The sequence below is a fragment of the Athene noctua genome, chromosome 5, assembly GCF_965140245.1.
Source record: "Athene noctua chromosome 5, bAthNoc1.hap1.1, whole genome shotgun sequence".
NCBI classification, from domain to species: Eukaryota; Metazoa; Chordata; class Aves; order Strigiformes; family Strigidae; genus Athene; species Athene noctua.
In genome coordinates this window covers 60,679,662-60,691,799 of record NC_134041.1, presented here as the reverse complement: position 1 = coordinate 60,691,799, position 12,138 = coordinate 60,679,662, and the positions used below count along the sequence as shown (strand labels likewise).

The following is a 12,138-nucleotide window of genomic DNA, read 5'->3' as shown; positions in this document are numbered from 1 at the left end:
GCTAAGGTTGAGGGCAGGGAAGGAAATATTTTTTTTTTTTTTTTTTTCTTCTCATTTCAATTCTGCTTTTATTTCCAGAAGTCACAACTCTGGGCAAAGTATGTTCTTTTCTCTAATGGCTGTCAGAAAACTTGGATTTGGCTAGTTAAAAGTATTCCTGGAAGTATGACATTGTAACTGCCATGATAAAATTTTGATGGGAAACACACTACTTTTTGTCTTTTGCTTTTTGTTTCCACGCCTTCCTCACGGCTAGTTTGCCTGTCCAGCTTCTCAGCAGCTCAGCTCCAGAGCTGATCAGAAGCTTGGAAGTTCAGGCTTCAGGGTCCCTGCTTCTCTGGTAGCCCGGGTTTCATGGCTCTAGGCACGTTGCCAAGGCTGGCTGCTTTGAAGTTGAGGCTCCCAGACTCTGTGAGCTCTCTGGCTCTGTGCCTGCCTTGCTTGTCAAGGCTCCAGGTACCTTGGGGTGGCTCGTAAACACTTGAGACAGCCGAAATGAAATGTCGTTCGGCCCTGCTAAACTAAGCTCTTGAATTCCCAATCCAGAAATTTAGAGTCTTAGTTTTTCCTTCTATTTCAGAATGAAAGTAGTTTTCAAGCTGGATCTTCACCAAACGGGAAGGTGACTTTCCAGCTAATCTGCAATTTATGTCTGAGGGGGAGAAGAAGCAGCAGTGCATGATTTTTTTTTCCTTAGAGTGTGGTTTTTGAGTTCTTCTTTTCACTTCACAAGCATTGGTATCCCAACACAACATCTGTGTTACTGATGTTAAGTATTGTTATAAAGAAGATTAAAATTACTGTAAAATACAAAATTATCTGAGTTAAGTTCATTAGAACTTTTCTGCAACTTTGTGTTGTGGATAACTTTCATGACACATGTATATGAACAGAACAAGACCAGTGAAGTTGTATGGACTGAGAAAGTACAGGAGCTGAGTTGGGATCCTGCCCGTTCTAATCCTGGCTCTGGCAGAGGATCCCTTAATCTCCTTTGTTTAGTTTTCATATATAGAAAAAGGGAGGAATGTCAGTTTTGATGTAAAAATGCAATGATGCTGTGTGCTAGATCCCCTCCTGCCTGTTCTCTTACCAATGGCAGAACATGTGTAGAGAAGCTGATTGTCAGCCTTAAACTTGATGGGAAAGTTGTCTGTTCTCTGCTGCATGAAGAACTTGAGTTGTCTGAGTAAGGACTCATGCCTTGCTTGCTTCACGATGCAGAGATTTTGTCTTAGACAGGTTATCCTACAGGTGACCTTCAAAAATGTGCGTGACACGTGGTTTCCAACAGTCCTGTGATAAATTGGGAGTGCCTCTGATATTCAGATGGGTCTCTCCCTCTTGATTCTTTCCCCCAAAACAAAAAATCCAGTGCCTGTGTGATTACTTGCAGTGCGTTGGTTTTGTTCATGTTCATAGTTGCAGACTAAGCTGTCTGGTCTAATTCAGTTGGCAGAATAATGAAGGAAGTAGTTTAGATGGAAACCCTTTAAATCTTTCTAAGGGGCCAAATCCAATTCTCCTTCCTTGAGATTTAGGTGAGAGTGAGAATTAAAATCAAATATAATAATGTGTAGTTCATTTAATAGCTTTTCTTCTAGTTAAAGCACCTTAAGAAAATTTCCCACATTTTCGCAAACTTAAAAATAAACCTTTATTTACAGTTTATAAGCTTCAGTCATAGTTACAGATTTCTAGAGCAATGGTGTTATGAAAAATATTTTTCAAAGGCCATAAGGGAGAAAATAAGATTAAGAGCATTTAATACTTTAAACGAAACTCTTCTGTAATAGTAGTTGCAGTGTGTCTGAATTGTGATGAAAATCAAGAGGTTTCCTTCTTTTTTTTTTCCATCCTTTTCAAGCAAGGATGATTATAAATGTATTCAATGCCAGTCCCATTTAGGGTGGGCACATGTGGCTGTGAGCGTTGGCACATCCATTAAATCTGTTGACTATCCTGTTGCATAACGTAGCTCAGTGCAGTGTATGTGCTTTGCTGCGTAGGCAAATTGCCTGATGAAGAAAAAGTTTAACATTACTTTTACTAACCAGTCTAAAGGCAGGCTGAGAAACATGCAATAAAAATAGAATAGAATTGAAAGCAAATACAGGGCAAACTCGTAAACTTGCTAATGTATGCTAGGATGTGTCAGGCAGAGGGTATAGCAAAATCTATTGTGTAAACATGTGCATGACGGCTGAGAAAAGGGAGTGTAGAGCCACAGCGATAGCTACAAGTCTGTAGATTAGTCTCAGACATCTGCTTGGAGAGTTTATACACTTTGGCAAAATATTTTAGGATTGTAGGGTGCATTGCTAATTAAGCAGTAAAGCTTCGTATGCGTCACTTTGTTAGATGAAAAAAAGCTTTCTTTGATTTTTATTGTCAGAAAAAATGACAGATAATTGTCAGACCAATGTCTGCTTTCTTGACAGGAGTTTGGATGACCTGTCCTGCTCTGTCCTCTGCCTTTTTAGCTATAGTTTTAAAAGAAGAATGTTTTTTATACATGAAGGTAGGAAACATTTCAAGTAGCTTTTCAGGTTAAGTTGTCTCATGTAAATAACAAAGCCTACACTGTCATTTTATTTCTTTTAAAATTATTATTCTGTTTTTCATGTTCTGTGTTTCTTACTGTTCCAGCATTTTTTTTGAGCTATGTGTGTTTATAAGGTATTTTTATCAGTTTCACGGAGGATGTATACCTACTCTTGGGCTTTTTAAAAATCTTAGTGTTTTTTGACATTCTTCTGATTGAAGCTGATACCAAAGAATTTGCTAGCTTGGAGCAGGCTGTGTTTCAATTGTGGCTCTCATACTGAAGTATCTAGGTTATGATAGGAAGCTCATGCATATTCTTTTTCACTTAAATGGTTTCACTGCTGCATTTGACTTAAATGGTTTTTCTTTTGAACTTTACTGTATATGGGAAAGCAGCAGTTGCTTCTCAAGCTTTACTTGTGAAGTCTTTTATATTTTGCTGGAAAATACTGGCTTCCTTTCCACTTAATCAGACAGATTTCTCTCCCAGCCCCACTCCAAACTTGCTGTAGTTGGATAAAAGAATGCATTCTAGCATACTTTTTTACAAAATGTCTGTGTCACTTTCCAGAAACTTAATAAATCTTACAGAATTAAAGTAATTTTTTAGTATCACTCTTTCCTTGTGATTTGGAAATGGAGGCTGTTGGACAGATCCTTTTAAATCTTGAATCCCTAATGTAGGCATAAACATTTAAGAATGACATCCTAAAAAGATGGAAAAGTAAAAAATTAAAGAAGTTTCTAAAAGGGCAGTCTGTCTTTTCTTTCCAAGGATGCGTGTGATTCTTGTCCTTCCTGGTCTTGAGGTTGTTCTTGCAGTTTGTAATCGGAGGGTGCTGCTTTAAGTCATCCTTTGTTTTTTGTGTGTGTAAGCACTGCCAGAAAAAAAAAAAAAGGATGTTACTAACTTGTGACAGTTGTTAAAATTTTAAAGTATTTTGCTTGCTGGATTGAAAGAATAAAAATAATGATTGTTCAGTGTGTTGTCTTTGGATTCTTAATTATATATATATGATGGTTGGCTTAGTTTCAGAACTAGTGTGGAAATCAAATGAAATAATCCTTGTGAAAGGCTTTTGAATAAAAATGAAGCTTTTTTAGAATGTTACTTTGAACTCATCAGTGTTTCCTATGCAAGTCTCCTGGGGCTGTTTGTAAAAGCATTTTGTCCTTTACCTGTGCAGCATTTCTAATGGGCAGGCCTTCCCGTCTGCTGCTACTTTCTTTTTCCATATTGTAAAAAAGATAAATTGACATCTCAACAGCCTGTTAAATTATTTTGCAGTGCTCTCATTTCTTACTTGACTATTTTCTTTCAAGTGAGTAGAGCTTATTTAATATGTTAAACCACATGTGGGTGTGATTATACATTGAAATCTTAAGACTTGGTCTAATATTTATGCTGACTTCAGTTTAATGTTTTCTGTAGAACAGAGCACTTTTGTGGAGACCCACCTTTTCTGGGGTAACAAAGTGAAAGACAAATGCTCAAATTTTGCTGTTGAGTGTAAGCATGAATAGTAAAGCTGATACATGGAAGCTGCTCCTGAGAACATCTGCGTGGAGCCTGGGCTCTGTAAGGGACAAGAACTCAAGCAAGTCATTGTGAGACAGATGAGTAAGGGCTGGATTTACTGTCAGGTGCTGTGCTGTTCTTGACTGGACGGGTGCTTTTACATCGTGGAGCTGACTTGCTGGACGTATTCATTTATGTTCCGGTAGTTGTGTACCCATACCTGTAAACTTTATCAACTTGTTAGCAAACAAGTGTCCTACTTTCAGGTTGCAGGCTGGAGTGTTGGGACAGCATCCTGCAGTATTTGGTGGTGGTGACCTGCTCACTAGTCAGACGCATACTATGTTAACTAGATCTGTTTCTGTAGTGGGGATGAAGCGAAAGTTAACCAGTGGCTAGTTGGGTGAGGAGAGGGCTAGGAGTACTGCACTGACATTCCTCACTAAGCAAAGTTTCTGGCTGAAATACCCTAAAAAGACACACAACAGGAATCTGTAATACCTGCTCTTACATTTAGCGTTCAAACACTTTCTTGTCTTGCACCTTTCTATTCCATGTTCTCTTTGTACTCTTTATTTTTTTCATGATAACTGTTAACTGTTTCGCCTGTGTTTCCCTAGACTTCATAATGCTGCTAAAAGTGACTTACCCGGGTCCTTTCAACCCCTTTTGAAAATGTTTCAGAAATCTTGCTCAACCCACCAGTGAACCTACATTTACACGTGTATTTAAAATGCAGCCCTACTCAAAATATTTCTTTTCAGTCTGCTGTCTAAACTGAATTGTTAGGGGTAGGAACTGTCTTTATTCTCTGTTCCATAGAGCCCAGATGCACATGTGGAGTTCAAAAGAAGAAATGACTTTAGATTTCCTGGTCTGGATAGTTTTGATGTGAACTATACCCAGTGCAGTTAGTTACTGAGGGTTTTGTTTTGAGTGGCTGCTGTGAAGCTGTGGTGGTGTGACAAGCCAGCAAGGTAGTCCTGTGAGTATGTCTCTGAAGGGAAGGTGCTAACCCTTCTACCCTGGCTGCTGTTGGAACCGAGTCACAAGGGGTTAGTTCAGAAATCCTTCCTGAAAAAAGAGAGATTAAAACTCTTCTGTGTCTGTGAAGGCACCCCGAGTGGCTTGCACAAGAGGGTGCAGTTGGGAAGCTCAGGAGGAAAATCAGGGAGTGATGGGGAACACTAAATGCCTCCTCTTCTTCCCTGTGTTGATTCTTATCTGGAAAAGGAGTATTATTGTTCCTGCTAGAAGGGGCACTGTAACACAAATCCAAAAAAGTTGCCTGGGATCCTAACTGCTGTTGAAGGCAGAGGGAGTTGCACAAGCTTTTAGGCCAAGGAAACTTCCAGTCCCACCTGAGACTTGTAAAATTAATACATCTGCTGGGAAGGAGTATTCAGAAAAATTGCTGGGTCTTGGCCAAAGCTTCTTTTCCTGCATGTGAGGACCCAGTGTTAATTGTTGATTCTGGACTCCTACAAAGCTGTGTAATTTATTAATCTGGATTAACTACTAGACTACAGTTTGGGTTTTTTAACTATTATATTGTCATACTAGAACTCCCAGGAGTTTGATTTTTTTCCCTGCTACTTGGGCCTCTAAGAAATATGCAAGCACTGATTTAGCAGGTTTTCTGATTTTATTTTATTTTCTGTAAATAAAAAGGTACAAATTCAAGTCTGGGTTTTAGTTTTAGATGAGGTTATTTTAATTGAAGTGAACTGTTCCCAGTTTTTCTGGCCAGCTTATTGGTGTGTTCTGAAATTGCAAAGCATTCACTTGCTTCTAATCTTTTAGCTGAAGTTACTAAATGTAGTTTTCTCTTTTTCTTGTAGTAATGAATGTTATAACAATTGAAGACTATAAGAGCACATATTGGCCAAAGTTGGACAGTGCCATAGATCAGCTTTTAACTCAGAGTCCTGGTGACTACATCCCTATCTCCTATGAACAAATATACAGGTAAGGAAATCTTAAATGCTATGTTACTTTCTTTTTTTCTTTAAAATTAATTTTTTTTTTTTTCATGCATGTGTCATGTTTTGTATTTATGAAGAGGAAGGTGGGAAGGTTATGTAAAGTACAATATTGTTTAAATGTTTGGAATGAGTCAATAATAGATACATATCTTGACATCTCACGTTAACAGGAATAAATGCTAAAGAATTAAAACGCATAAGTGCTGAAAACATCAACATTAAAGTAAGCTCCACCACAGTGGTTTAGCATAATATATTAAGAAACTTACTAAAGTGTCAACATCCTTTTCCTCCAAGGGGAAGAAAAGAGCGGCATGGTAGGCATTTGACTTAACATTTCAAAAGGCTTCTTTATGATGTTTAATAGGAACCAATTTGGTGCAGTAGAGATGCAGAAGTAAATGAAGCAACTGGTGCCAAGGTCCATCCATATAAACTGTCAGCTGTGTGTCTTGCATCAGGTAGATTTGGTCTGATTTCCCCCTTGCCCAGCCTTCCTGCTGCACCTGCAGTTAGATGGTGACTGAAGGACTGACAGAAGGTTCAGTTCTTTGTCCCCTTTCTTGGCTGGAGAACATTTGATTTGTACCTGGCCCGGAGCTGCAGTTTGCTTTAAAAGGGATCTAGTCACACACCAGAACTGCTGTGCAGACTGAGCAGTAGTGGGGGTGGTAGGGGATTTGCTTCAAAACCACACTGCTGCTCCAAACCAAACTGCTAAATGCTTTGGAGACCTGACGGTTTCTGAAGAGACTGACTAAAAAGGAGGTTTTTGTTCTGTAGGTGACAGGTATCCAGGGTGTTGGTAAATAGGATGGAAGCTGGGTAGCTGCTGCTGCATTTACTGGCCAAAATGCTGTTAGAACTCCTGGCCCTTGCCAGCAACACAACTAGTAGCACTGCTGTTGTGGTTTTCTTCACCACAGTGTTGCAGTCTATGAAATAACCCTGGAAACTCAGTCACCGATTGCCATTTTTAGGGACTTTCAGCTCTGTTGTCTCCTGCCTGCTTGCTCTTAGCTCCTTTGTCACTCCAGTTTGAAATTTTGGATTAGGGGACCAGATCAAAGAATGGCAGATGTTTAGTCTTCTCTCTTAACTCCTGTTAAAAACTTTGATTATTTCCTCTTTCCTCTCTAAACATTTGGAACTGATGTTATTAGGACTCACACATCAGCATATATATCAATAATTGAGTTGGTAAATTTGAATTGGGAGACATTTTGGACCTTTAGTGTAAGTAATCAAAATCCTTTTTCCTAGCTTGAAATCCCCAGTGTGCAAACAGTCGTCAGTAAGAGTTAAGCCAACATCTCCTCATAGTCATCCCTGATAAAGAGTAGGTATGCAAAATTAATGCTTTAATACCTAGAGTAGATCTGTACCTAGTTATGATTTTCAGATAACTGCAGTTTATATTTGCCATCTTTTTACTGCTCAAAAGTTTTATTTATTAAAGGAATAATGGGTTTTAAGTTTCTCACAGATAACCCTTATACATCAGGGTGACACTTGATGCAGTACTGTAATGATGCACAGATGTCTGTTGCATGTATTTTACTAAAATAAAAGATTGCCTGTAGTTTAGTTTTACTGATAAAGCTAGTGTATCAGTTTTTTAAGTTTTCTTTTGAATTTTATGTCTGTGGATATAATTGTTCTGATACAACCTCATCCAACGAGGAGTTGTGTTTTTTAATTTTATTTTAAAGGATGTCCCTTTGTTTAACTTATAATCTAGACAACATAGATTGAGGATGGAAGAAAAACTCCTTTTTTACTGACTTTAATGATGATGCTTGCCTGGAGTATTACAGAAGGCCTGTAGCAGACTTGAGGTTTAGCTCCTCTCTGCTTCCCTAGGCTAGCTCTTTAGTCTGAAAATGGGATGTTTTTTGAAGTGGTTCAAACAGCTACATATCTTTTTATATTTTTTTTACAGTGAAACTGAGCTGAAAATACAGTGGTCTTTTTGATCGTCTTTGAGCTGACTAAAGGAATCAAGGTTTCCATAATGCAAACTCAAAATATATTATTAGATACCCAAACTACTGTATTTGACATGATCAGTGGTAACTGTAGTTGTCTACTCCACAGCAGTGAAAGCTAGGAGATAACTTCAAAGGTGTGTATGCAGATATTTACTATGGATCAGTTTACCCATAAGGTATCAAAGTGTGATTAGTGACTGTTTACATTTTTGAGTCCAAAGCCTGCCTGTGCATAGTCACTTCCTATTAAAAGGGTTAAACATATTGACAGAGAGATGTGAAGGAAACTTTGAGATGAGGAAGATGTGAACAGCTAAGTTGTACTTCTGGCAACTGTTAGAGCTGCCTCCCAGGTACAATGCAATTAGATCGCTGTTCTTCAAGATAACTTAAAAATCTCAGATCTTCATCCCTCTCAGTAAATGCTTACCTTCTAATGTCCTGCTTGGGTCTTCCTTTTCCCCAAGGTGTTTGGTTATACTAAAGGACTAACAACCTACTGACTTCTTTTGGGTAATAGCAGGGCAAGGGTGATTTACAGAGTCAGCCCCCAATCAGGAACTGAAAACAGGATCTGAAAATGGGGAAGGAACCTCTAAAAAGAAGTGCTCATATAAAATGTAAACACACTCTGCACGTACATGGGAAGATTGGTGTTTGACTACAGAGTGGGTCGCAGAAGTAGGTATAGCAATATTGTATGTGACACCAAGCAGATGTGTACTTTAAAATTCAGTTTAGTTCTGTTGTTGCAAATGAAGTGGTCAACTTGTGGAAGTGGCTATATACTGGTTAGTTATGGAGCAAACAAACGTATGGCCATTTGCTATGGTTACCTAGCTGACTGGTTTGAAAGGGATCACAAAAATCAATCTGGCTTTTCTTATCACTATTTCTCCCATTGATCCAAATTAAATTGATATTTTTGCTGTTACTGCATCATACCAAAATGTATTTGCACTTGCATGTTCCAAAATAGGATCTGCTATTGGTAGACTTCATGTGAAAGAAACAAGGATGACTTTGGCTCTTATTTAAATAATATCAAGCTACAGATACTCAATTATTTTAAAAATAGAATAGTGGGAGAGGGTGGGGTGTCTTTTGGTTTTTAAGGAATAGCATGGTTTGCCAAGTGAGCAGACTTTGCATAGGGATGAGTGCTGTATTTTGGGGGATTTTTAAGTTGTCAAAGGGAATAAATACCAACTGCTAAAAGATACTGGTAATTCACTTGTAAAACCTTCCTCCAGAAGATTTTGAGGGTGGCAGTTATTGAATGAAAGTGATGTCTTGGTCCCTGGAGGCTTGGAGCTGGTGCCTGACCTCTTACTTGCATTAGAAAATTCCAGTAGCTTGCAGTCTACGGTTGTTTTAATCCCATTTTTGCAGTCTGTTTGTCATTGTACCACCTTCTCAGTAGAGAACTGAGAAGTCCTAATTCCCCTACAGAGACACAGTGTTGCTATACCATAGCTTTAGGCTTTTGGTGCTATTAAAAACCTGCAGAATTCAGGTCTAGGATCTGAACCTCAATAGTTTGTTTACACCTGACCCGAGGAGGAGTTTTTGGCCTATGCTGTTTGCTGTACTCCATGCAGAGGGGGGCAGAACAGAGTTATGAGAGGGAGATTTGTCTTGCCCGGGGTACCAGGTGAAGTCTTCATTGTGCCCCTTGATTTTTGGCAGCTAGTTTTCAAAATGCTGACTTCAAAGAATGAAAGCAACTCAAGAAAAGTAAAAGCTGCTTGGTACAGATATGATGATGATGACTACCTTAATGTTGCTGAAAGTAATGTATATATTTGTTTTACAACTGTGGTAGATATGTTTTCAATACATTGCTTTATTTTGCAGATATGTTATATTGCAGTATGAGAGCAATAAAATGTTCTTAAAAAACAAAGGTAACACTGAAGATCGGAGTTAATAGAGCCAAGCCATGGAATGTAGAATTAAAGTTTTGCTGCTCTTCGTATCTTTATTATGAAAGTGTAGGGTTTTCTTAGAACTTAAGTAACAAAGGATGTAGTAACATGCTTGGGTCTGCAATTTTAGAACTTTTCCTGTTTCTTTTTAAAATGCCAGCACAGTTTTGGTGTAACTTCTATGACTGCTCATCACTTTTGCCCTTCTTTTAAAAAGGGTTTTAGCCTAGAATATGCAGTCATTTAACCTTCTTATTTTGATGGAGACTTCATTCATATAGTAGAGACAAAAGCCAGAATTAGGAGTGTGCTGTTGACAGTTATCCTGGCTGTTCTGAAGCGCACTGGTCAGAGAACTTGTAAATTAAGTGAGGTCGGGGAGGGGAATGGGACGGACACACTGGGGCCTCCAGGGGAGACTTCAGAGTCTGCTAGAGCTCATTCCAAGCTTAGAGCTGTATTTAAAAGTTCAGCAATCATTCGATTAACTCTTATTATCCTCTGAGACTTGAACAAAATATTTTGAAGTCTGTTACCCTTCATTGCAAACTGTTGTAAGTTCATTGTTTGTTCCTATATTTGTTTCTGCAGTTGTGTGTATAAGTGTGTATGCCAGCAGCATTCGGAACAGATGTATAGTGACCTAATAAAAAAGATAACTAACCACTTAGAGAGAGTCTCAAAGGAGCTGCAGGTAAGAAGCTGCACAATCTAATTCTGTCTTTCCTGGGATCTGTGATTATATCAGAGCAGCATGTAGGTGGCACATGGAGGGGATTGCCATTAAGACTGATTTACATTAGCTTCTTAAATTGTGGACTACTTCATTCACTAAATGGCTGTCAGACAGCATACCAGCTACTAGATCTGATTGTATGGCACTGATTAGCCTTAGAGATCTGAACCACGTGGAGAGCAGTGGCTGAACTTGAATATGTAATACAGAATCAAAGATGAGAGTACGGGAAATCTACAGTATAATCTAGGATGTTAATCCTTCAGTCAAACATGATCTGAGCATGATGTGGATGTCTGCCATTGCTGCGTTAATCTGTGTAAATGGTTTATGGTCCTGTGCATCACAAGCAGCAGGAAAGGGATAATCTAAAGGAAAAAATGGAAGTGAATTAAATATGAATTGTGAAATATAAGTTAAGAATTATTGCATATGAAAGTTTTGTGCTATGGTTTATTCTGCATTTTTCTTGCCTATCTCTAGATGTCAGTGGTTTACAGCAGTCCTAATACAGTTTGTATATCCCTATCCTCTGCATCTTATTTGTGCATCCACGTTTGTTTTCATATCTGTTCCTTGTTGAACATTCCTTTTAGTCTACAATCTCCAGGCAAGTTCTTGAATTTGTCATTGCTGTAGCAGCAACACTGATTTATTTCTGTACAGCTTTTGTCACTTCCATAACTGATGTTTCAGTTCTGTACTGACTTCCAGTGTGTCAAGATGCCAAATAGAAAGGAACTCTGAACTACAGCAGCTCCTGTAGTGCTTCTAACAATCGATAACTAATTTCTGTCATTCAGAAGCAGTCTTACTACTTTTAACTGCATCGCGTACTTCTGGCTAAGTGTGCATTCCCATCAAAATATATAGCACCGTGATCGCTCTGATGTCCTTGTTTCACTCTTTTCCCCTTGTTGCTTTCCTTACAAAGAAAAATAACCGCTCTGCATTTAATGGGCACAGTCTTTGACTATAAAATATCTAGGTCGTCTTGAGCTATGTTCTTTGTTTCTTTCCTCTGTTACAATTTCTTCTTTCCTCGAGGAATGACAGCCTCACTGTTCTGTAAAAAATGGTTAGAGTAGATGGACATAGTATTTAAAAGAAAGCCTTCCATTGTTTCTGCTGAGCTGGTGCAGCCTGTACATTTTTCTTCCCCTTGTGAGAACTACGAATCATTGCAGCTGTACAGGTTTGGCCAGTTCTTGTGATACATCCTACAGTAGTGTACTGCATTACTGTGCTTTGAATTTGGGAATACCCCAGATTCTATACTCTGTGATAGTCCTTGATTGTTTCCTCTAAAGTTCTAAAACTGTCTGAAGCAGCTGCTTTTAAAATTTGCTTTAGCACGTATGTGCATTAAATGCTTCTGTGTAAAAACAAGGCTGTCTTCTGAACATCAGCTGTTGAAAGGATAATTGAGACA

The 12,138-nt window shown here is 38.6% G+C and overlaps 1 protein-coding gene across 2 annotated transcripts in view; it reads left to right on the top strand.

The window, feature by feature from the left end:
• Positions 1 to 12,138, top strand: part of CACUL1 (CDK2 associated cullin domain 1) — a 50,863-nt gene that overhangs the window by 1,119 nt on the left and 37,606 nt on the right. For both annotated transcript variants that reach the window (XM_074907824.1, XM_074907823.1), the window contains exons 2-3: positions 5,908 to 6,034; positions 10,562 to 10,664. In XM_074907824.1, the coding sequence (XP_074763925.1) occupies positions 5,908 to 6,034; positions 10,562 to 10,664 (230 nt within the window). The remainder of the gene's footprint in view (positions 1 to 5,907; positions 6,035 to 10,561; positions 10,665 to 12,138) is intronic.